Source organism: Sceloporus undulatus, chromosome 1 (assembly GCF_019175285.1).
Source record: "Sceloporus undulatus isolate JIND9_A2432 ecotype Alabama chromosome 1, SceUnd_v1.1, whole genome shotgun sequence".
Lineage (NCBI taxonomy): Eukaryota > Metazoa > Chordata > Lepidosauria > Squamata > Phrynosomatidae > Sceloporus > Sceloporus undulatus.
Window position 1 is genome coordinate 335,037,791 of NC_056522.1, and position 14,386 is coordinate 335,052,176.

The 14,386-nt window shown below is 37.8% G+C and overlaps 1 protein-coding gene across 3 annotated transcripts in view; it reads right to left on the reverse strand.

The window, feature by feature from the left end:
- The window catches only part of RALGAPA1 (Ral GTPase activating protein catalytic subunit alpha 1), a 238,317-nt gene that overhangs the window by 140,949 nt on the left and 82,982 nt on the right, over nucleotides 1–14,386 (reverse strand). For 2 of the 3 annotated variants that reach the window (XM_042445432.1, XM_042445431.1), the window contains 2 exons: nucleotides 7,459–7,626; nucleotides 4,225–4,349 (listed from right to left, as the gene is read on the reverse strand). In XM_042445432.1, the coding sequence (XP_042301366.1) occupies nucleotides 4,225–4,349; nucleotides 7,459–7,626 (293 nt within the window). Of the gene's footprint in view, nucleotides 1–4,224; nucleotides 4,350–6,075; nucleotides 7,627–14,386 lie in introns of all 3 variants that reach the window. The other variant, XM_042445430.1, reaches the window with a different exon arrangement.

Below are 14,386 nucleotides of genomic sequence, written 5' to 3' on the forward strand. Positions count from 1 at the left end.
AACATTAGCATCATATTAGCATAGTTTTCTGAAAACTCATCATGGACAGCACCAGTCAGAAGACCACCATTATATGTTAACACTTCTAGACTTTACAAAGTATTATTGTCTAATATGCTTCACTTCCCTGAAAAAAAAAAGGAGGGGGGCACAAATGTGTCAGTATTCTGGTTGGAACTAACACACTCTTTTCCCACTTCATCAGAAACTCATTTAGTGGAAAGACTGAAATGTCAGTTTTAGATTCACGCCCCCCCCTCCACCGAACTGCCCAACATTAGAAGAATGTTAACTAGGTGCCGATACAACTGGATCACTTGAACAAAGAAGTGTATAGCCAGACCTATCAGAATTATTGTGAAGCTCCTAGGAGCTGATGCAAGATGTGCTCTGAACTGGCAGTGGCTATTCTTTTAAGTGAACTGTAGGAACCTTCTGCAACTTGGAATCATTGGGACATGAAGCAAACCTCTATAAAAACTACTGAAAATAAGAAGTTGCTCCAATACAAATGGAAATTGTGAAAATGGAAATTAGAGACAAATATGCATGCTGTCCAATGCAGGATGGCAGCTGCTTGGAAATGACAAGAAAAAAAAAATCCCAAGAACTTTTAAAGAGGTACTTTTTGAACAGCAATAATGTGCACAAGGCATCTGATTGTTTGCTTCACATTTTATTTCTCCAGTGTAGCCAGGGAGGATGGAAAAGGAAAACATCTAGTGATATTTGTGCAGATTCTGTTTTGTAATCTTGAGCCTTACCTATACAGGGATAACTTAGCCACAGTATTCCATGCACTGGTTACTTCCTGTTAAGACTACTGCAATGAATTCTATATGCAGCTACAGCTGGATATGACTCAGAAACTACAAATGGTGCAAAATACAGAAGCTAGACTGCTGACTGAAAGATTATACAAAAGTCATATAACACTGGTTTTAAAGGAACTTCACTGGCCAATACACTTCTGGCATGAATTCAAGGTGCTGGTGATGACATTTAAAACCCTAAATGTCTCAGGACCTCAATACTTGAGGGAGGATCTCTCCATATATACATCTGCCTGAAGTTTCAGGTCTGCTTGACGGGCACAGCTCTGTGTCAGTGCTTCCAGAACAGATTACACTTTTGATTTTCACCAGGTGATGGTTCCTTTTTAAAAAAATAAGAGTTAAAGTATAGTACTTATATTGACCCATGGATAAGTTGATTCAGATTTTTGGGGTCAATTTTTTGCCTAAAACTTCTAGACTTATACATGAGTATATACAGTAACTGGTTTGTTTTTTTAAAAAAAAAATGTTTCCAAGTACATGAATTCATTTAAAATTATTTGACTCTTTTAATCTGTATTTTAATCTGTTGATTGTTTTATGTGTTTTCGCCTTTTAAAATTATTTGAATTATTCATACTGTTTTAAACTTGTTAGATTGGTGTTACTGTTTATTGCCCTGAGATCTCTGGATAAAGATTGGGATATAAATATTTAAGTAAATAGACAACACAGATGACTGTCTGCATCATCATTGGTCTGTTGTTGTTATGCTCTAAACATGATCAAACAACAGGTATCAGTCTCCTACCAGAGCAGTCAATTTGTCAGTATAGTTGCGGTGTCTCGCTAATTTATATAAAAATTATATAAAAATCCATACCTATTCTGTTGAGGTCTATATGGCCTATCATCTTTAGACCATGTAAACCCCTGAATGGATGAAAGGATGAAAATTTTAGCTTGTAAGGTCCCCTGCAGGTTTCTTTTCCAAAGAAACTAACATAGTTTTTTTTCATTTTCAACCAATATTTTATCTAATGCATAATCCTCTCTAAGGTGACCACTGTCCCTGCTTAAAGGTGTCACTCTTGGGAGGATGGAGAGAGGTTAAAGGGATAAGCAGTACTATTAGGATCGAGCATGCATGGAAGAGAGACTAAATCAGGGCTTCAATGGCTTGTACAATTCTAATTTTTGTGCTTAGTTGTATATTTTTTCTCTTTAGAATCTTTTCCAGTACTTTCATAGCTGTCCTCCCTATTCTTAGGCTTTTTTCTGATTCCTTGACTGCATTCTCCATTCTCGTCAATGTTTGATCCCAAGTGGGAGAACCCATTTATTATTTATATTTCCTCATTTTCTAGGTTGAATTTGTGTAGATCTTGTATACTCATTATTTTTGTTTTCTTTACCTTCAGCAGTAAGCCTGCTTTTGCACTTTCTTCCTAGGTCTTCTTTAGTAATTGCTCTAGATCTATGATATTTTCTGCTAGTACTATGTATTGTCTGCATAACTTAGAAGATGGTTGATATTCCTTCTTCCTATTTTTACTCCTTCTTCAATGTCCAAACTTGCTTTTTGTATAATATATTCTGCATATAAGTTGAACAGATAGGGTGAATGGATGCAGCCTTGCCAAACTCCTTTGCCAACTGGGAACCATTCTGTTTCTCCATGTTTTATTCTTACAGTAGCCTCTTGTCCTGAGTACAGATTCCTCATCAGGACTATCAGATGTGTTGGCACTCCCATGTCTTTAGGGGCATTCCATAGCCTTTTGTCATCTATGCAGTCAAAGGCTTTGGTATGGACTATAAGACACATGCTGATTTACTTTTGGAATTCCTTGGTATGTTTCTGATATGGTCCCTAGTGCCTCTTCCTTTCCTGAACCCCACTTAGACCTATGGGATTTCTTTTTCCATATATGGTTGAAGTCTATGTTGCAGACCTTTGAGTATAATTTTGCTTGCATGTGAGATTAGCGATATGGTCCTATAGCTGCTGCAGTCTTTTGTGTCTCCTTTTTTTTTGGATTGGGATATATATATTGATCGTTTCTAATCTGTTGGCCACTGTTTGTTTCCATATATGTTGGCATATGTTAGTTAGCACTAGAGTTGATTCTGTCAGAATGGACTGAGGCAATTTGATTGGGATTATCATTTGTTCCTGATTATTTGTTTTCCCATATTTCTATTATTGCAGCTTCCACTTTGCTTTTTAGAATACTGCTTTTCATTCCATGTGTCTTTCATTTCCCCCCCCCCCCCCTTTCTTTTATATAGCTCTTGTGTGTATTGTATCCACCGTCTTTTTATTTCTTCCTGGTTTTGAATTGCTATTTTTATTGTCACAGAACATCTTGATCCTTGCTTTGAATTTTCCTTTGATTTCCTGGATCTTGTGGAATACAATGTAATTGTGGCTACAGTATAATTATTTCTTCAGAAACAGATGAGAAACAGATGATAAATGAGAAGCAGCCAAATGATTAAACTTTTTCTACTTTTGTTCTGCCAACTTGCATGTAGTATTCTCAGTAAGGTAGATTATAGAGCAAAAGATAAGAAACATTCTACAGTGCACCTGCATCATACGTGAGTGCATTAAATGCTGCTTTCAGCATATGCATACACTGAAAGCAGTGTTGAAAAAGCAGTGGCACACACCGGAAGAAACAATGCTGCATGCACCTGTGGCACATGCTCGCTGCCACCGCCCCACGCCACCGCAAGCACGAGCCCCATTACTTGTAATGGGGCTTGAGCATACGCTCTATTTCTTTTACGCGGGGGGGGGGGGGGTAAAAGAAGGGCGCACTGTATATGCAAACACAAGAGAATTATCCCTCATAAAAAGAAAGTTATAATAAACGGTACAGTGGACTAGTAGACATTAAGGGATGAGAAAGTTGGCCAGATTGGGGAATAGATAGGGAGTTCTTAGAAATGATTCTGTTCTAGGCAAGGTAGTGAAGAAAACTGAAGGAAGGGGGGAAGGAGTCCTCATCAATATGTTTATCTCTACTTTTGGATAGTGCCAGGGACACTAATTTTATGTAAATTGCTTCTTTCCACCTTCTAGAAATCTATATTGTCCATGCTTTCTTCTCTCACTGGTCACTGTAATGCTTATATCAGAATTGAGCGCTGAATCCTGATATTTGCAGGTGAGGAAATGTTCAGTTCACCCTCATATCAGTAAATCTGAGAACTGGAGAAGAATGGAAGAATTCTGAAAACAGGAAAAAGCAAGTATCAAATCTGAGTTTGGCCTGGCACTCATTAAACATAGGCAGAAGGGAGAGTGGCAGTTATCTGCTCAAGAAATGTCACCTTATCATTTGCCATTAATGCATACCCATGCTACAATTTAATCATCAAAACATCATTTTCATCATTATCATGTATTTTAACCTAAAGGAAAATGGCAAAAACTTACCAAAGTGCTGCCACTGCGTAGTCTTTCAGCTATGAATTCATCCATGAGATCAGGAATATTTGTATTGCTACTGCCATTATCACTACCAAGAGGGTTCTGCTTTTGGCTCATATCCTCTCTATTGGCTAAAAGCAAATGAATGACTGTATATAGTAAAGCACATTTTCAACAACAAATATTGTAAACGTATTGAAATAAGCTAAGAAATGCAAAATATTACTTGCTAACCATGCAGTTAAAATATCTTCTTTCCTAAATAAACTTTTAGGAATTAGTATGTCTACCTCACCCCTTAAACCATTCATCCCACTATCACCACTGAGCAAGTGTTAGTCAATTTCCAGTGTGACCTTGAAAAGAGCAAGAAAGCTTACAGATAAGCACTATTTAAAGTTGTTAATGCTTGCTTTAAGCATACATTCTTCATTCCTCCAGATCACCAATTGTGTAATACCCACTATACCTATGCCTATGTGTGCTAATGAAAAATGTAGACATAGAAGGTATCACTGATATATGTTTCACTGCAGTACTGTATACACAGAATACATTGAAATACGATAGTACACAATGAAAAATTACATGATAAAAATGAATAAGAAACTTTTAAAATGATCAATGATCGATGAGAAATCTTAAACAAAACTTTGGTAATTTAACATTGAAGTTTCCAATTTCCCCCAATTTGCTCTTTATTGATAAAGAGTTACCCCCTCAAAGGACTATGAAGTCACAATGCTAATCTGAGATATATGATTTTGACATTAAAATCTTGAGGCATTAATTTTAAAATATTATCTAGATATTTTTAATATCCAAACTGCACATTTACCCCAGAGAGACTGTAATAAATATCATATTTAAGTAAGTCAGTCTGAAAGAATTTGTATACAGTATTACGGCCCAATCCACTGTGATATGCTTACAAAGGCTGTGCTCAGATGGCATTAACATCTCAGTGCAGGATGCATTACACAACATTCCATTAATCATGCCAGCATACAATGGGGGGAAAAGGCAAAAAACCTACCTCACTGCTGAAAGTTAATTTACTGCTCTTAAGAGGTTACTTAACATGTCAAATAAGATGGTGATATTAGAATGACAGCCAGAATCACCCACTTCAGTTAGCACATAGAGGCCTCATAGTTAGCTCAAGAAGAACTGTCATGGTACCTTTATGCACTTTCATGATCCCAGGGAAACAAAAGCAGTGACAAATGTTGCTACAAAAACAGCGCATCCATTCTAATGAATGCACAGAGAAAGCACTAAAGCATGTTTTGAAATAGCTCAAATAAGAATGACAAAACTGAAACCTGAATGTTATGATGGAATATTGAAATTTCAATTTTTCTTCAATTTTCTTTTTTCTTTCTTTTCAGGAGGAGGAAGAAGAAGCTAATTGAACCTGTAATTGGTTCAACTGTAATAAATGATAAGTAGGACGATATACTTGATATATCACAACTACTTTTTTTATTAGAAAGCATATACATGCCAATTATATCTACAAGATTGAATTGCAAGCCTGCCAGGAAAAGTCTGGTATGGACAGGATCCCTTGGTGGATTATTTAGTATCTCTTCCTCTTCCCTATCTTAATTGTTCAGCAGCAAAGTGGTTCATTAAAGGTTTTTAAAAGAATAATTAGTAATTTAAAAGTTTATAATTGTAACTTATGCTTGGGGGGGAAATTCAGCTGGCCATATGCGCATGCAAAACCAAACAGGAAAAGCACTGATCATCCCAAAGCCAGTTGATTGCTTTATAAAGAGCTTGCTTCAGGTGCATTAAGCCAAACTTGTGCTGCTCTTATCCTTTTGTGCTCTGCACGCTGTTAGTGCTCACCTGCAGCTTTCTTTCCAAAATAGCCCATTACATGACTGTACAGATCCCTCAGTGGAGCCTCTGCTGGCACTCTGCTCTGCCTCTGTGGGGAAACATTTGCCTTCGGCTTCGAAAGAGCATGTACAACAGATTTATAAACACCACCCAGGGAGCCCTGCTGTAGTCCTGATTCCTGACTCGATGGTTTAGGTGGGCTACGATCAGGCATCTGACTTATTCCAATACTTTCCTTCTGCAAGGTGGGTGCTGGAGCGTCTCCTGATTCTTTAATTTGTTTATTATTAGCAGAAGTTGCACTGACTGTATCTAGAGGCCTATATATTCCAGGTCTCACAGCCACAGCAGATGAGCTGGTGCTCGTGCTGCTGTTGGTGCTGCTGGCGCTGCTCCCACTACTGAAACCACTGAGTTTACGGAGTCGTGCTTTCCATGGGGCCTCTTTGTTTTCTAGTGGATTATAAAACTGAACTGATTCAGTAGATGGCCTAAAAGTAACATGGACACTGTTTCGCTTTTTAGCTGCTATTTTCATGATTTTAGCCTTATGGGTTACTGTTTCAGATATACTTCTTTTAGTGGGTGAGACTTTGCTCATGCCTGTAACGTGAAGCATTTCAGGGTTAACTAAGGCTTTATGTGGTATTTTCTTTGCATGCATAACACTTGTGCTGGTTATTTTTTCATTAAAGAGGGCATTTTTATTCTTTACAGCTAATACTGTTTCCACAGATACATCTACATCAGTGGCAATTTGTCGGTATAGGTATCTCTTCCTTTCCTGGTTACCAGGGCTACACGAACCTTGGTCAGGCAGATTTTGGATGTGTTTATCAATATTTAACTGTTTCACTTTATCAGCTTGGTTTCTTGTAAAACTGTCTACTTGTGTAGGTGCAATATTACTTATAAAGCCACTTTGGTTTTGCTCCAGTTGCAGCTCTGGATTATCAGCACTTTCTGCAACAGTGATACTACTAGTACATGTAACAGTCTGGTCTGTATATTCTATTCCATCCAATGGCAATTTATCACTCCTAGTTATTCCTGTATCAACTTCATGAAGAGAAGGCTCATGTTTATCTATTTCAACACTACTACAAAGTTCTTCTTTATCCTTAAGATATTCTTTCAGAGAGGAAAGAAGATCATCTTCACCTTCAAGGTCAACATACTCATTTTGTTCAAAGGCCGTATCTGAAAGTTCAACTGGGCTTACTAAATGACAGAGATGGTCATAAATACTATCCCCAACTTCCAAAGAGGACTCTCTGCTATTTGCATCAGTAACATGACTTTCAGTGGATCTACATATTGAAGAGGCCTCTGTGGAACTCTGCAAGCTTGGAGCATGATGGGATGAAGCGTCAATGACAGGAACTGCACCTTTGACTCGTTCAACTGTGAATGGTTCCAGGATGTCAGATGTACTGCTACTTCGTGGAAGTGGCTGCTCTTCATTCAGTGCATCAAAAACTTCACTAGGAGTTTCTTCACTCTGTGAAAAATGTCTGATGCGAGGTGGACGTGGGAGGATCTGAGCATCATCCATGTCTGTAGAAAAAGCATGTGCTTAGCATACATTATATCTACACAACTGTTCTATTAGTTTTATTCATTCACTGCTAAGCAGTAGTAATATGCTTTAAAAAGAAAGGCAAAATATTTCTTTAAGTATAAGAAAATATTCTCTATCAAAAACTAAAATTTTGTTAAACATATACACATCTTCATGTTTACACACAAATTAAGTATCTAGTATAGTGTGAGATATATCTGAGTTAGACCATTAGAACAGAGTCTTAAAATGTTAACATGCATGGAAACAGACAGCAAGATCATGGGAGATTGGAAATGTTATTAAAGCTAGGGCTGTGCCAATGAATTGCTAAATATAAATTTAATTCACAGATAGATTCATTAAAAAAGAATTACTTGTTATTCTGCATATTTGGGGAAATATTTAACCCAACAACTGACATTTCTAGACACAATTTACATCAGCCTTCCACAGTGCTGTGCCCTCCATATGTGCTGGACTGTAACTTCCATAAACTCCAGCCAATGGTTAGGAGAAGATGGGCATTCTAGTCTAATACATTTGTAGGGCAGCAGATTGTAGCAGGATGATTAAGATGATTCAGAATACAGAGGCAGATAGATAAAGAAACTATGTAGATAAAAACAGGAAGCATAGGCATTAAAAACCATGGATCTGTTTGTTTTAATTGTGCTAGACCATAAAAGTGACAGAAGGCAGTGTTCCCTTAATTCTACAAAGCTAAGTAGGAAACACAAACATACACACACTTTTCAGACTTCAAGTGGGATCCTATTAACCAGTTAGCATCATTTGATTTTAAAAAGCAGACACTTAGAACTATGTTGTGCAGGGGCAGTTTTTCAAAGATCTGACAAACCTAGAACCTACTGCTTATGTTGATTACATAACCCCCCCCCCCCATAAATGGCCAAAGCTATGTCTTGATTTAACAATGTAGCCACTGTTCCCCATTAGGGTGGCCTGGGCTACCAACTCAAAGAACATCCCTCCCCCCCCCAAAAAAAAAAAAAAAAAAGAATTACTTACAGTATTTCTCCTTTTCCCCTGGTGTTCTAGATACCAGTCAAAAGTAATATGCCCTCTTTGGAGAGAATAGTGTTGGAAGGAGAGAATAAGAACTAGCCGTATTTAAATTTACAAATTGGTAAACACTTAAAAGAGAAAGGAACTCTAGTTCATGATTTCCAGAAAAAGCCCTTTTGAAAAACTGAAAGGTTGCTGGAATGGTTCACTTTCCAAATATAAAATTCTCTGTCTTAAATCAGTGTCTTAAATCTCATGAACAAAAGAAGGTCAAACAAGGTGTTTTAGCAGCCATTCACAATCTCTAAACTATACAGTCCAGGAGGAGCAAATGTAGAGAGAATTTTATATCTGGAGAGTGAACCATTCCAGCAACTTTTCAATTCTCCAAGAGGTGAATTGGAATAAATTAAGGGTGCCAGTGCTCCAGTTACCCTCATTATTTCAGCAAATCGTTTTTTCTTATACTGCTGCTGCCTTGAGCAGTTTATGTATTTTCCTACATACAATCATTTATGTATTTTTAAAAATTAAAATGCTAGTTGAGTGCCTCAACCCACAAGGGCCCCCAACACAATGCACAACGGATTTTACAAAGCAGATAAGACATTCTTGGCTTTATGGTCCAAAGGCCATACAAAACAGCACTGTCTTGTGTACCTGTAAGAAGTGCAAAAAGGATGGCAACACCCTGACATTCCTTAGAAGGGAGTTACACAACTGAGATGCCATTATTCAGACAAATTGTGTTTCTGACCTTCTTTATATTGTGTGTGCGTGCGATTTACTAAAGCAAAACAACATGCTATACTATATTATACTATATACACACACACCTGTACATTATTTTGTTTTAGTACGTTAGTTGACACACACTTTCAGTATTTCCAGAAAGACAGGGTCTAAGTGCCAAAAATTAGCAAGTTAGTAAATACACGCATGGAACAGATTCTGTGAAGGTTATGAGCAAGTATTTTTGTTGTTTACTTTCAGAATAATGCTGGCAATCATATGTAGATTTGTTCTAGTACTCTGCTATTGTTTAGTTCAAATGGTAAGATTTCCCCAACCTTCAATTTATCTCATTTTATTTTATCTTATTTATAATCCACCCTTTTCCCAGTACTTATTTATATCCCACTTTTTCCCAGTACAGTACCAAGGGTGCTTACAATACTGATTAAAACAGAATCTAACTAAAATCAATCTATTTGGGAAAAGGGGTTTTTTTTTTTTGGCCCTTTTTTAAAAATTTAAATAATAATTCATAGATTTGACAAATACAACATAACAATAATTGCACTTGTACACAGTTATACCAACTTAACGTGAAATCCGTCACTATATTATTCAATTTTGCATCTTTCCCTATCCTCTTACTATTACCACTCTTCTATTAAACTTATTGAGAATTCTGTTATCTCTTGTCTGTGACAGAGAGTTGCATTTAGCAGGCACAACCACCTAATGAAAATCTTAAGAATAAGTCAAAATAATGACTTTTTCTAAAAAAGAAAAAAGAGAAAAGCAAGCATTATAAACATTATAGTAAAAATATGGGTGGTCTGTTTCGCATGATCGGGGAAGGAGCTGGGAGAGCTGGTGGAGGACTACTTCTGCCGCTGCCCCACCATGTCACCGGGGAAGAAGCTCCCCAGAACTGCGGAGGACTGTCTTGCCGCTACGGCGGCGTTTTACCAGGGGGGAGGGGTCAGTGAGAGAGGCCCCTCCTGAAAAGCCGGCTCCCGGCCTCCTGAGGGACGCTGCCACATCCCCCACGCCATCGGGTGGAACTTTTTCTCCCCCCCTGCTATTTGTATAGGGGTGTTTTCATGTATTCTTAATTGTTTTATAGCATATGATGTTTGTACAGGGGGGTTGTAATTTGTGATCTATGATGTTTTAACTGTTGTATTATTGCTGTAATTTGTGATACGATGTTTTAACTGTTGTATTATTGTTGTTCACCGCTATGATCCTTGAAATAGCGGTATATAAATAAACCATATTATTATTGTTGTTATTATTATTATTATTAACTCTTCTTTGGGTCTTAAAATAATATTGCTCTCAATATCATAGTCCAAAATATCTTTATAAGTGAGCCCTGTTCTTTGTCTCATTGGCCTATGAAAGCCTCTTGTGGTGATTCCCATGGGGAATTCCCCTATAAAATTTTGATTTTACTTTAAACCAATTAGTGAGCAAAGCTTTTTTTAAATATATACTTACTAAATTCCTTATCTATTTTGTGTCTGTCATGCCAGGCATAAGTGTGCCAACCACAGCATAAATTGTGTTGTTTGATTAGTATAGTTTTTGTTTTCCTTAATACAGTAATAACCAATCCTGGATCCAAATGATACTAGCTGCTCTGTAATATAATTGAATGTCTGGGACCACTAGTCCCCCTCTTTCATTATTTGGGGAAAGTTTTCAAAACAATGAAACAAACCATTATGTTTTAAATGGAAATAAATTAAAAACAGATTAAAAGTTTTGAAAACGTATCACATAAGGAAAAGATGAAAATTTTGATCACATAGAGCAGACTAACTTCGTCTTCTCATAACAGCAGAGGATTAAGGGGTTGTAAGTGCCTAGATTAGATGCTGAAGAAGTACCAATACTTTTGTGAGGTATTTATCCTTCTCTGTCAGAAAGCTCTGGTGCCATAACAAACTACAAATCCCAGGATCCCACAGTACTGAACCATGGCAGTAAAGTGGGGTCAAACTGGATTGTTTCTGCGGTGTGGATGCAGCCTCAAGTCTACCAAAACTCATGCTACCATAGTCTTGCTTTCAGTCTTCATCTCTCTTGTCAGAGTGTTCCACAGTCAGGAAGTGACCATCAAGAAAATCTTCTCTAGTATCCTTGCTAAACATATTTCTCAAAGGAGTGAAACCGAAAGAAGGACCTCTCCTGAAGAGCATACTTGCTCTCAAAATTTTGATCACATAGAGCAGTCAAACTTCCTCTTCACGAAATCAGAAATCTTTAATTGTCCTTTCTATTTCACAGTGACCTACTTCTACATGTCAGTGATCAGGACACAGACATTCTCCCAAGAGCTTTAAAAAATTGAGAAACAAGATGAATAGAAAGCCAGCACAGATTACTGTCTCTATCAATTTTTTTAGAAGACATAGTTTACTTGTGTATATTGCACATATCCTTCCACTAACCCAACACTGATTACGTGATCCAAAGATAGCTGTGCTAAAATTATTTTGCATTATTTGTATACCACCTGATGCTCCTTATATGGATTTGGGGGCTTGGAAACTAGTCAACACTGCCATGACAAAAGGAACTGAACAGGACATTTCTGATCAAATCCTAAAACTAAACAGAGGGGACTATGATTAAAACAAAGCAACAACTTTCCTCAAGCTTGTTCTTCCCAGCTCAGAATGAAGCAGCAGTTACTCCCATTAATTATATGTGAATCAATGAGGAATCCTATTCTCAGGACATTTGCCCAATCCAGCTCTTGCAGATACGAGGAGATTTTTCCTGTTTCAGTATTCTTCCCTGGAACTTCATAATATCTTTTTACAGAAACACACGCTTAATCTGAGTCTGGAAATGAACACAGGTGAACTCCACTGAACCTATGTGTATACTTATGTGACTTCTGGAATTAGTAGGTTACACCGGCATTTATTTACGGTAGGTGTGTCACAGCAAAGGGATGAAAACTTATGAAATAAGCAAGTTACAGATTCTATTTTTGTTTTACTTTTACGCCACAATGAAAATAATTTGCATCTTTTGATTGTGGAGGTATATCCTGTATTACATCATATAGTAATAACGTCAATTAAATTCATCTCAATCCAGGCTGTAAAACAGCATAATGTAGAAAAATCAAAGGTGTTGTAGTATGTAAATACTTCTGCAAGGCATTGTAGGTACAGATTTAGTCACTTTTATGCAAAATGCTTGGGACCAGAAGTGTATTGGATTTTGGATTATTTGGAATATTTGGAATATTTGCAAATACATAATAAGATATCTTGGAGATAGTATCCAAGTCTAAATTTGAAATTCATTTATGATTTGTATATATCTCATACACATAGATTGAAGGTAATTTTATATACGGTGGGACCTCAGTATTGGTGGCCTTGCCATCCGGGGATTTGAGCATCCAAGGATGGCAAGCCTGTATTGTCCACAATGGCGGCGTGTGCATGTGGCCACACCTCCATTAGGGACAACAAGACTGAAGTCCTTCCATCCTCCCTCCCTCCCTCTTCCCCTCCGAGGCTTCTGGGCTGGGGTTGGCTTCAGGAGTGGAGGCTGGAGCCTTTTCAGCTGGGAGCCATAGCTGGGGTCAGGCTCTTTGGGCCTGTGGTTCAGTCCTGAGTGTTGGGCCGGGGGGGGGGGGGTGGGATCTGGGGAAGGTGGGGTCTGGGGGGAACAGCCCCGGCCCGGGCCCGGCCCGGGGGGGGGGGGTTTGTCCTCTGTACCCCTGCATGGGGAACCAGTGCTGGCTGGGTTCCGTTGCCTCTAATGGACACTGGAGACAATGGAGGCTGTCCCTAATGGCAGGGCAACCACGTGCATGTGCAAGCATTGGAATAACAGGACTTCAGCATCCACGGATTTTGGTATCTGTGTGTGTGTGTGGGGGGGGGGGGGGTCCGGAACAGATTCCCCATGGATATCAAAGTCCCACTGTATAATATTTTTAATTTTGTGCATGAAATAAAGCTTGTTTACACTGAACCATCAGAAAGCAAGGATGTTACTATTTCAGCCACCCATGGGGACAATTTTAGAGTTTGGAGGATTCTGGAATTCTGGATAAGGAATACTCAACCTCTATAACATGGCACCCTAAATCACAACTGGATAATGTGCATATTATAGGCAAGGCAAGGCAAGGCAAGGCATGTAGCTAAAAAGAAACTCATATCAGATATATAATCTGCAATAAGAGAAATCAGTTTTCAGTTTATTCATGACAACCAAATACAGGTTATAGTCATCAAATTACAAAAATAATTAAATCCCTTTAAAACTTCCACAGTCAGTTAGATCTATAACATATAGAGCAATATGTTTACACTAAAATTACAACAATATTTCATAGAAAAACATCACAATTTTCCATATTCTATTCAAATTAATATAATCTGTTTACTGCAGATTCCCATGCAGGTTTTTATCCTCAAAGTGTAATCTAAGTTTAGCTGCTGTCACAGCAAATCTAGCAGTATTGAACATGACAGACTTAGTTGTATTAGCTAACAAGTAAGTGATTTTCTCCATGTCATTTTGGTTAGATACAAGTTCTAAACTTCTCTTCAGAAACTTATATCTTGGGGTATTATATATCTTACAGTGTAGCATATAGTGTATGGTTCTTCAATATCCCCACTTCCACAAATGCAAATACGCTACTCCTTGGGAATCTTTTTATATTTCTCTTCAATGTAGTTGGTTTTCATTGTCTGGAATCGTCGGGCTATAAAAGCCCTACGAAGAAGAGGTTATTTCTGATAAATATTTTTCCTCTCCAAAACACACTTTTAGAAAAGCTCTAATTACATTAATATCCCCACAGAGCATAATGCTCTTGCATCCCTTTTTTGATGAGTTTCCTACTATGCTGTGCATCACCAGATTGTACAGGTTGAGCCTCCCTTATCTGGAATTCCTCCAGACTATGTGTATAAAGTGTAAAAGAAAGATAAATGAATGTCATATTTCAAC